Source organism: Notamacropus eugenii, chromosome 3 (assembly GCF_028372415.1).
Source record: "Notamacropus eugenii isolate mMacEug1 chromosome 3, mMacEug1.pri_v2, whole genome shotgun sequence".
Taxonomy (NCBI): Eukaryota; Metazoa; Chordata; class Mammalia; order Diprotodontia; family Macropodidae; genus Notamacropus; species Notamacropus eugenii.
Window position 1 is genome coordinate 453689806 of NC_092874.1, and position 11292 is coordinate 453701097.

An 11292-nucleotide genomic window follows, 5' to 3' on the forward strand; every position below is an offset into this window, starting at 1 on the left:
CTTAACAATTTCTCTTTAGGTAAAATTACATCCAATAAAAACATTTTAAGTTTAAAAGCTAAAGCATATAATTAATAATATTAGACCCTAAGATTTCTCCTAATTTGGAAAAAAAAAAGGATAATTACAACCTTTAAGATTATAAATCACGTAACTGAAAATGTTTCAAATAAAAGGCAAGCTGAATAGCATTTAAGACAAAAAAAAATGTACTTTTGCTGGTTTTTTTTCAAATATTTTACAATTTGTCCCCCATTAAAATCAACGGAAGTTATGAAAACATAGCTTCTTTAAAGCAAAACAATTTCTTTGATTAGGCCAGGAATTCTTATAGGTTGACTCATTTGTTAAAATAATTTGATAACTGTATTTCAATATTATCGATCTCCCTGGTAATCCTATGTATTTTATTTTATGGAACTAAAAATCTGATTCTGAGAAGAGTCTCTATGCTTCAGTAGACTGCCTACCAATGGGTGCCATGACACATTACAAGGTTTAAAACCTTTGTAGCATGCTTTCTTGATCTCCTCAGTTGCTACTATCCTCCTTCCATAATAACCTTGTATTTACTTTTCTGTGTATGTGCTACTTCCCAACAGAAAATAATGTCCCTGAGGACAGTGCCTAACACAGTATTTGGTGTGCAGAAGGCATTTAATAAATGCATATTGAATTGAATTGCTTTTTGGATAAAAAAAAAAGCACCAGATTTTGAGTTGATGGACCTGGGAAGGGATCCTAACTCCAGTTATTTACTAAATCTATAACTTTGGTCATGTTTCTTTCCTGGGCCTCAGTTTCCTCATCTGAAATATGAGGTTCGATCAGATGAAGTCCCTCCCAGCACTAAATATACAAGACTTGAAGGCAATACTTGAAAACAGGAACTAAAACACAGACAATGAAATGTGGCGTTAACTCAACACCATGGGCCACCACTAAGTATGTGAAAAACCAAATGCTTTAATCAGTCTCTCAAGAACAGATCAATTGGATACATGAATATTGACCCATAGTTGACAGTGCTAGAGACCACGCACAAAGCATTGCCGTGGTCAGCAGCAGGTAAATATATCCACATTACAGTACCAAGCGTTGGCAAGAGACAGTCATTTGTCGCTTTTTCAAGAAAAGGTTTCTCTCTTTCTTTTTTAATATACTATCATCTATATCAGCTTTCTCCCCAGTGCATTTTTCTTCAGAAACATGAATAAGTGCATTCCTTTGAGTCTGACTGTCTCTTTACAGCTTTCTCTTAATTGGTATTGGTTGCAAAGTTTATTGCTTTACTGTCTAAAAAAAAGAAACAGAAAGAACTACATTGTTACTATACATTGTCATGTTGGATATATGGTTTTGGCAACATTAGAATGCTGGGTATTTCATATCCCTACTATAAGGGGGTGGCTGGACAAGTCGGGCATTGTGGTCATTTCAGAGTGAGGGCCCCGGGACCACAATCGGCTGTCCCCATGGGCTGCATCGTTATCTCTGGCTACAACACACTGCCCCAAAACTCCTGACTCTCTGACCCACTGGTCACTGCAATGATTCCACTTTCCATTTGGCAAAAAAGAAATAAATAAAACCACCCCTAGACTACTGACGCATCCTCCTGGGCTCTTCTCTTTCTCTTCTGTGACCTGGTGTATCCCCTGTTGCAACCAGGGGCCAAGTGGAGCCAGCAACTAGCTCCAGCACTTAGCACAGTGCCTGGCACATGGTACACATTTAATAAAGGTTTTTTGACTGACTGACTGATTGCCCAGAGGCTGCAGGAGGCAGGGTCGTGGTACAGAATGCCATACAGTCTATAAATAAACTTTCAAGCAGGTTGTTTAGTGCTGGTCAGATTACAAAGGCCAGTGTCCTCCATGCAGTCCCCTTCCCCCCATCCCAAGCCATACTCTGGCTAGAATTTCTCCAAACTGGCTAAGGAAAAGAGGCCGAATGACAGTGCAGACTCTGACCTTCATCCTTGCCAGTTTCTACCCCCTCCCTCCCCATAGAAACAGGAAAAGAGGGACAACGTTATGATTGTATCAATGAATACCTATGGTACAATTAGCAGTTCGAGCACAAATCGGCAACTGCGTAACTACCTAAGTAAAAGAGCTGTACAATGATGGGGGGTGGAAAGAATGGGAAAGCTTTTCCCTACCCCCTCAAGTAATAAAGCTATAAAAATTGATAGCATCATCAATGTTTCCAAGGATTTTCCTAGCCCAACGTGCATGGGAAATGTGCAATTGATTTTTTTTTCCACTCGTGTAACTGACATCCTCCATCCACATTCATCATTAATTCACATTTGACTTTTAAATACTTTTTTTAAAACCATCCTGAAAAAAAGGTTTCTTGATGAAAAAAGTTGGCACTCTGTCACTAAAATATATTTAATATTTTCAAATGGCTGAAGGAAAATTGGAAGCTCTTAATGTCTACATAGGCACCATGCTACTCCCTCCACTCTTAAGGAAAACACCTGAAAACTTTCTCCTATGTCACACTTCAGTCAGTGCTAGTCCAAAGAAGACTACTTCTATATTTAAGGCACTTCATTCTGAATGAGATAAGCTTTTCTGCCTCTTCCAATCAATTTGGAGGCCTCTACTGAGAAATTCCATTCGTCAGCCTGGCTCATAACACCCTATGTCAAATATCTAGGCTTGTTATAATACAGATAATGCTACAGTTATTGCATAGGACTACACTTGAGTAGATAATGCACTGAAACTACCTTTACAACATTGTTGTGTGTTAAAATTTTAACATTATCAAGTAACAGTAATTTGCCGATATAGTAATCTCTCTTTAAAAAAGATGCCAGCGAGTTTGATGAAACAAACCCCCCACTTCTATGACCGTAATGGGCGTATTAACTCTATGGTTATTGGTTTGCAAGAATATTTCTATTTTTTGTATCACTAAAAATAAATATGTAAGTTTATTTTGTCTATAAAGCCTTGTTTACCTAATCTATTTATACTACATCTTAAATGCATTTAAAAACATTTCCAAGTGAGACTATAATATACAAAATATTCTCAAATCTCTCTTTTAAACACAGGACCCTGCAAAAAAAATCTTCCATTCAAGTGTTTATAAAGAATGCAGAAAACCAGTGAGTTTTAAAAATGTTGAAAACTTGTCATTTTTGATGCATATCCTTATAAATGAATACAAATGTATTGAAAAGAATGATGAGAATAAAGAATCCATACAAATCAAATTAACAGTACAACACATTTAAAAAAAAAAAAATTAAAGTCCTAAAGCCAATTAGAAATGTGCCCAGTTTAGTTTTTCCACCTAAAAATGAAAATTTTTAAAAAGAAAAAAAACTTTCAAGTGCTCCTTGATATCTGACTTGGAAAGTACAACATTTCTTTTTCCACAATAAAATATTTTTCTTATGAAAAGCTGAACCACACTCATTTGAGAAGACAAGATCAGAAAAGCATCGAAAAATTGAGAGTGAGATTAAAGCAAGCTTTCTATTTCAGCAGTCCTGATCTCTCCCTTCTTCTTGCGCCCTGAAAACAGCCATCGGTAATGTTTCGTAACCAACTGGCAAAAGAAAAAAATGAATTGTTCTCTAAGAGTGTAGTAAGTATCTCTTAAAATAGTCTGTGGTATAAAGACTAAACAATGCTGGAAGGATATTGTATTTTTAAGGCAGCACTAATAAATCAATACATTTACAAAAGGGCAAAGGGCTTTTTGGTTGCTTTACATTCTTCCATTAAACTCGTGCATTTCATTTCCAAGTAAAGAGCTGGCATGAAGTCTCAAACCAAGTTTCACCTGAATAAAAGTTGACCACGATTTTCATTCAAAATTCTATTGCTCAGAATTCTAAAGTTCACGGTGAATCCAGTTCACAGATACTGTACGTGTCTTGTACAATACTTTGGAGGCATTGGTAATTTTAAAATAGAATATATGTCTTTTTCACAAAATTCTAAAAAATAAAATATAGACTGGGCTATTGATGAAGCATGAAAAAATTTTTATATTAAAGGAAAATTATCAAGAAAACCCCAATAGGTAAAATCATTTGAATCTAATGATCAGGAAGTGAAGCAGTTTATGAGAAGGCCGATCACACATTTGCTAACAGGCATGATCGGTATCTTCCATACTCATGCTGCTCCTCCGGCTACTTGCTTTGGAAGCTCCAGGAGATACCGACGATAGAAGCGGATCCGTCACCCCAATGGGAGAGAGAGTATCGTCCATCAAGATGTCTTCCAGTTTGGAGCCCATTTTGGTAGGGACGCTGTAGGCAGTCGTTTCTGTCCCGTTTCCCAAATTATTGCTGAAAGTGATGGTGCCATCTGTAAGATCAAGGGTGGTTGTGCAGGTGAGGTCTGGGTGATGCTGAAGGACATCCTGACTGCAGTTTTCAAGGACTGGCTCTTGTTTGATGACACGGTTCACCAGCTCTGGGGAACAAAGCCCCGTAGATGGAATGAGGGAAAGTCCGTGTGCTCGAGCCTGCATCTCAAGTTCCTAAAATAATAATAAAAATGATCATAATGAATAATAAAATAAAATAATAAAATGATAAAATTATTAATACTAATAATTATTTAGACCCAGAGAAAATACAAGTCCTCTTACTTTAAAAAAATGCTTCATGTGGGTTGCCATGGCCAAAGCATTCACAGCCAGAATCTAGCCTATGGATGAGAAAGCCTAGTCGAGCCAGAGAAAACAGACTCCATCTCTCTATAATTGTATTTCTTCTGGTTTTAGATTCTGAATATCAAACTAATAGGCACTAAGATTTCTCTGCTGTGATAATAACAGGAAGAGACAGCACAGAAGAGAGGGAAAGAGTTAGCCCCAGATGAGGAAGTCTCATCTCTGACAAGCACTTGTGGTATGACCCTGGGCAAGTCGCTTTCAAGACTATAAATTGCAGAACAGGTGCCAGTCATTGGGATGGGGAATTTCCTCACCTGGAATTCCCTATACCAATAGAACCACTCTCCAGATCAGTGAAAATGACAAATTACACACTGAATGTAGCTCAAGGGGATACATCAAAGGTTAAAAGTGTTGTAAAAGGAGGACCAGCCTTTCACACTACCACCAATAGGCTAACCAATGTATGTTCCCCAAACAATTGATTTTTAGTCTCCTATGGAAAAATCACTTAATGGCTACATGCCTCAGTTTCCTTATCTGTAAAACTGGGACAATGATACTGGTAGTACCGAATTTACAGGGCTGTTATGAAACTCAAATGTGATAATGTATGTGAAATACTTCATTCTCTTTAAAACACTACCTAAAAGGCATTTATTATTACTGAGAAGAGGCATGGCTGAGGGGAAGAAAGGAAGGGCTTGGAGCCAGGGGACCTGAATTCCGGCTCTGCTGCTTACGACATACAGAAGCATAAATGTCTTCCTCTGAAAATATTAAAAATAATATTGTTCTCAAAAAACCTTTCCAGACTTTTGAAAAATTCTTACAATGGAGGGATAGATTGGGACAAAAAGAAAATGGATCTTTATCATGTATATGGATTAAGGGTGATAACCAGAAACTTAACAAAAAGTAAATCAAGTCAGGAAGTTCCATCAATTCTTTGTTGACCCCATTGAGGGGTGTTCTGGGCAGAGATAATGGAATTTTTGCCATTTCCTTCTCCAGCTTGTTTTACAGATGGGGAAACTGAGGCAGACAGAATTAAGTGACTTGCCTAGGGTCACACATCAAGTATCAGAGGCCAAATTTGAAATCTGGGAGATGAGTCTTCCTTACTCCAGACCTGGTACTCTATCCACTGCACCACCTGGCTACTCTAGAAATAGCTTGGATATAGATTAATTTTATGTATATAGATTAATTTATTTTTAGTAGATTGTCGCCTAAACCACAAAACTATATTAAATTATATAAATTATATAAAAAATAATATTTTTAAAGTTCTTCTCAGCAATGCGGAAAGTAACCTATCTTGTGTAACTCTTGCCCAGTCTTTCTCCTAACATTGCAAAGGTGAGAGTCCTTTACTCTCTAGGCTATTTCTTTTACCAGAATACAAGTATCAGATGGCGAGCATGAAATGAGGTGGTTACCTATGGCTCTGTCTGTTCCTTTATAAAATCTCTGGAAATTCATGTCTCTGCAGATGTAATTTCTACAGTCCTAGGCCATTTAAGAAAACAGCCATTTTACTGATGTTAAGGTTACAGGCTCTTTCTCCTGTGAAAATTTCTACACCTCGCTCAGTTAAAGAACAAATGAAAAGAAACCTCAAAGCCCAATTTGAAAATGAATATTCACTTAAATCTGCACCTACATGCTAATGCTCACTGCATACTTGTGTGTTTGTGTGTGTGTGTGTGTGTGAGTGTGTGCATGAGAGAGACAGAGAGAGAGAAAAAGAGAGAGAGAGAGAAGAAAAGAGATAGGGAGAGAAATGGGGGAGAGAGAGAAGGATGGAAGGAGAAGGGAGAGGGGAAAGAGAGATGGAGGGAGAAAGGGAGAAGGGAGAAAAAGAGAGGTGGAAGGAGAGAGAGAGATGGCGAGCTGGAGGGAGGGAGAGTTGAGGGAGTGAGGAGACAACGATAGAAATGGAGGGAGGGTCAGAGAGAGAGAAAAGTGGAGCAAGAAGGAGAGATACATGCTAAAGCCCATTGGATACTCATGTAAGAGAGTGCTGACAGCCACAAATGAAGAGTAAAAGTTACATAGGACCCTTGCTATTCCAGGTGGAGAATCTGAATTAAGGAAAAAGTAAGTATTATTATTATATATAAATGCTAGCTATTATATGTAAAAAGGAGGGAAGGGAAGAGTCTGGACCTGTGACTCCAGCCATCTAGGGAAAGCTCAGCGTGGCAACGGCCAGACGGTCAGAGCTGACTGGAGTCAGACAGCCCTGCATCCGTTCCTGCCTCCTGGCCATGGGCAGGTCACTCCCTTCTCTGCATCCCTGGCTCCTCGTCAAGATTTCAAGGTACAGCCAAGTTGCCAATAAGCATGTAAAAATTACAGTATATAAAACACCAATCAGAGCGACAGTGACAGAGTATTTGAAGGTTTCAAAGTGTTTTGCATTACTTCATTTAAGCCTCATCACAACCCTGGAAGAGAGACACTCCATAGAGGGAGAATGATCCTCGTGTTATAGAGGAGATAACAGAGCTCACAGTCACACAGCATGTCAGGTTAGTGTGTGATCCACACCCGAGTCTTTCTGACTCCAAGTCCAGCATTCTGTCCAACACTAAGATGCCTTTTGAGAGATGTCATCTATCATCTAAGCAGGCTTAGTGACTTGAACAAAAACCATCACTCTAAGGTCTTTTCCCAAAGTGCCTCCTAACATGGACCCCAAGAAGGCTGAGACTCCAAGGAATTTAGCATAAAGATCATGAAACATGAGACTGTTTACGGGAGTAAAAAGTTAACAAATCAACCAACCAACCAAAGAAGTAGCACAGACCCCACTGGTTCTTGAACACGTCCCTTTCCGGAGGGTTCCCCTCCCTCAGAGGAGGTCCACCTACCTGGATTCTAAGCAGAAGATGCCTGTTGGCATGTTCCAGCTTCTTCTGTCTGTTTTCAAGTTCTTTCGCCCGCTGCTGTTCTCGCTGCAATTTTCGAATGTAGTCCACAGATGCTTTCAAGATAGTTCCCTTATTCCAGCGCATATCTCTGCAACGGACAATGGGGGAAAATGGACCTTTGAAACATTTTTAACCTATCATTTTGAACTATCCATTTTTACTCCTTTTTGGTCAACTTAAGCAGTTAAGAAAATGTAATCTGATAAAGGGATCATGTTTTCAATGAACATTAATCTCAAATGAATTCATATACCCCTCCCCACCAAAATTGAGAAAGATGCTATTAGTAGTATGGTAGAATCTTTTTAAAAATAGGATCATAGACTCTTGAAGATAGAAGGGACCTCAAAGATTATCTACTCCAACTCATAACTGAACAAGAATCCCTTTGGCACCATGATCAAAGAGCATATATCCAGTGTGGGGGCTGGGGGTGGAGATACAGCTGGGTTTGGAGTCAAGAAGACCTGAATTCAATTCTGACCTCAGACACATACTAGCTGTGTGACCCTGGGCAAGTCATTTTACTTTGCTATGTAAGCCTCGACTTCCTCAAATGTAAAATGAAGAAATAATAGCCCCTCTTGACCCCCTGCCACTGGTGCTCTATTCACTACACCATCTAACTGCCCTCATGACTCCATGAGTGCTCTGAGGGAAACCCTTTTGAATTCTTCTAATCCTTAAGAACTTTTTCCTTACTTGTTACCTATGGAATATAAGAGCCTTGAGGGCAGGAGCTGTTCTATTTTTGTCTTTGTACCCCTGGTGCCTAGCACATAATAGGTTCTTAACAAATCCTTGTCCGTTAACTTGAATTTAAATCTGCCTCGGTGGTTTAGTCATAGTAGGAACATTAACAATGTTATTAACATCAATAATGAAGAAAATGAGCATTTATACAAATAGCTATTAAACTGACATTTGTACAGTACCTAAGGTTTGCGACACACTTTACATGCATTTTGCCATTTCATGTTCTCCATCACGCTGTGCTGTTTTTAGTCCCATTTTCACTAATAAGGAAAATGAAGCTAAGAAAGTGTAAGTGATTTACCAAGGGGTCAAAGGGCTAATAAGTGAAGCCAGGTCTTTGTGACACCAGCCTTAGCTTGCCACCTGTATCTCTGTCACTGAGGAGCTGTGTGACTCTGGCGAGGTTACTTAGACCTCACCCGTCTCATTTTCATCACAGGGCTGTCAGGAAGCTCAAAGGAGATATTGTATTTGAAAGTATTTCAAAAAAAATAGAGTAATATGCAAACATAAGTATTGTAATTTTAATTTGGGGAGGGGTGGGAGATGTCAGACTGATGATTTCACCAATATACAGAACTCCAAATATGGCAACTCTCTCTACCGGTGCAGGTTGGCAAGTCATCTGAAATTACAGCTTTAGAATGGTGCGTAGGGGTCACAGAGAGGTTAAGCAATGAGCTCACAGGTCATACAGCTATGAGTCACAGGCATGATTCGAATATGGGTCTTCCTGTTTCCAAGGTCAGCCTACTATTCATTCCAACAGTTGACAATTATTGTGGCAGGATTAGAGACTGGATTTATAGGTTCATTGCTGTAGGGAACTGTTTGAGGGGAAAACTCCCTCTACCCATGCAAGTTGGCATCTTCTCTATTACTTAGACGGGTGCTAGGCAGCTCCATAATGGATACAGCACCATGCCTGGAGTCAGGAAGATTCTTCAGGAACTCAAATCCAGCCTCAGGTACTTAATAGCTGTGTTCCCTGGGGCATGTCAGTTCACCCTGTTTGCCTCATCTGTAAAATGAGCTGGAGAAAGAAATGGCAAACTACTCCAGGATGTTTGCAAGAAAACCCCAAAAGGGGTCACAGAGAGTCAGGCATGGCTGAAATATGAGTGAAAAACAATTACAATCTGTGCCAAAGATGCAGTTAGTAATACTCCTGAGTATTATTCCCAATAACCATAATTGGGAAATCTTTGATAAAATAAATAAAAATACAATAAACCACAAAGAAAATATTACATTATAAGACTAATTCAATATGATGCCTGCAGGTATCCTTATGTACAGATCAATGGCCTTCATGTCTACTTGAGGTTGATACCAACAGTCTAGAGCACTGAGAGAACAAGTGGTTTATCCAGTCACACAGCCAATATGTGGTAGAGACAAGATCTGAACTCAGGTCTTCTCGCCTTTAAGGCCGAATCTGTATCTATCATGACATACTACTTATTCATTATAATTGCAATTAATAATAAATATCAATCATTATTTAATATTGATTGTTTAGAGCCCATTCACAATCAACCATGTGGTCAGAAGTGTTGAGTAGAACATGGCAATGCTTGCTTGGAGTACTATTAAAAGAAGGCAATAAGTGACTGGCATTCATTGAGACTAAATGGAAAATACAACAGAAATTCTCCTGGGATGGTCAGAGTGGTTCCACCCAACAAGAATTCCCCTTGTTCTTGAGGTATTTATCTGGAATTATTGGTACAACATGTCTAGAGTCCATTCCAGACCATTTCCACAGCTTCAATTCAATAAACATTTAAGCACACTACGCTAGGGGATGGAGATAAAAAGGTTAAAAAGAAACCAGTTCCTGCTCTCAAGAAACCTTCTCCAGCGGCAATCCCAATAATAGCCCAAGGGAAAGGAATGGAACTGGAACTCCATCACAGACAACAGGATGTTCTTGTCCTACAATCCCCCACTTGCCATCAGCCAATATCTTTCCTCCCTTTCTTGACCAAATTCCTTAAAAGAGTCATTTACAACTGGTGCCTTCACTTCTTGTCTCACTTGTTTCCAAACTCTCTATAATCTGGCTTCCAACCCCATCTACTCAACTGAAACTGCTCTCTCCAAAGTGACCAAGATCTCTTGATTGCAAAACTAATGGCCTTTTCTCAATGGTCATTCTTCTTTTGACATCTCTGTAGCCTTTTTCCACTGGCTCTCCTCTCTGGGTTTTCAATGAACCACTGGCTCTTGATGATTATCTGTTTCTTTTCCCTTTGATAGATTATCATCCATATTATACCCCTTAATTGTGGGAGTACCCCAAGGTTAGGTCTTGGGCTTACTTCTTTTTCTCTACATACTCTCTCCCTGGGTGACCTCAACAGTTTCCATAGGTTCAATTGTTATCTCTACATAGATGATTCTACATCAGGGTGGGGAACTTGTGACTTGGAGGCCACATGTGGTCTTCTGACTGAATCCAAACTGCACAGAACAAACCTCCTTAATAAAAGCATTAGTTCTGTAAACCTTGGACTCTGTCAAAAGGCTTCACTGAGGACCTAGATGGTCACAGGACTCCCACTTCTACTCTCTATCAAACCTTATTTGCTTTCTCAATTCTTTCACCATCTATTGGCCATTTTCAACTGGATGTCCCACAGGCATCTCAAATTCAAAACATAAAATACAGAACTCATTATCTTTTCCTCAAAATCTTCCCTCCTCAAGGCTTCCTTATTTCCATCTAAGGTACCATCATCATTCCGGGCACCAGGGGTCATGACCTCAGTGTCTTCCTCAACTCCTCACTCTTACCCCATCAGTCAAGTACTGTCAGTTTTATCTCCACTTCATCTCTTGTATCTTTTCCTCTCCACTCATACAGATTCCACCTTGGTTCGGGCTGTCATCACTCTTCACCTGTACTATGTTAACTCCTTCCTCTTTGGTCTCTCTG

The 11292-nt window shown here is 39.3% G+C and overlaps 1 protein-coding gene across 8 annotated transcripts in view; it reads right to left on the minus strand.

Moving 5' to 3' along the window:
- Positions 1–946: 946 nt before the first annotated feature.
- The window catches only part of MITF (melanocyte inducing transcription factor), a 258675-nt gene continuing 248329 nt past the window's right edge, over positions 947–11292 (minus strand). For all 8 annotated transcript variants that reach the window (XM_072598698.1, XM_072598695.1, XM_072598696.1 and 5 more), the window contains 2 exons: positions 7536–7683; positions 947–4518 (listed from right to left, as the gene is read on the minus strand). In XM_072598698.1, the coding sequence (XP_072454799.1) occupies positions 4120–4518; positions 7536–7683 (547 nt within the window). In that variant the 3' untranslated portion in view covers positions 947–4119. The remainder of the gene's footprint in view (positions 4519–7535; positions 7684–11292) is intronic.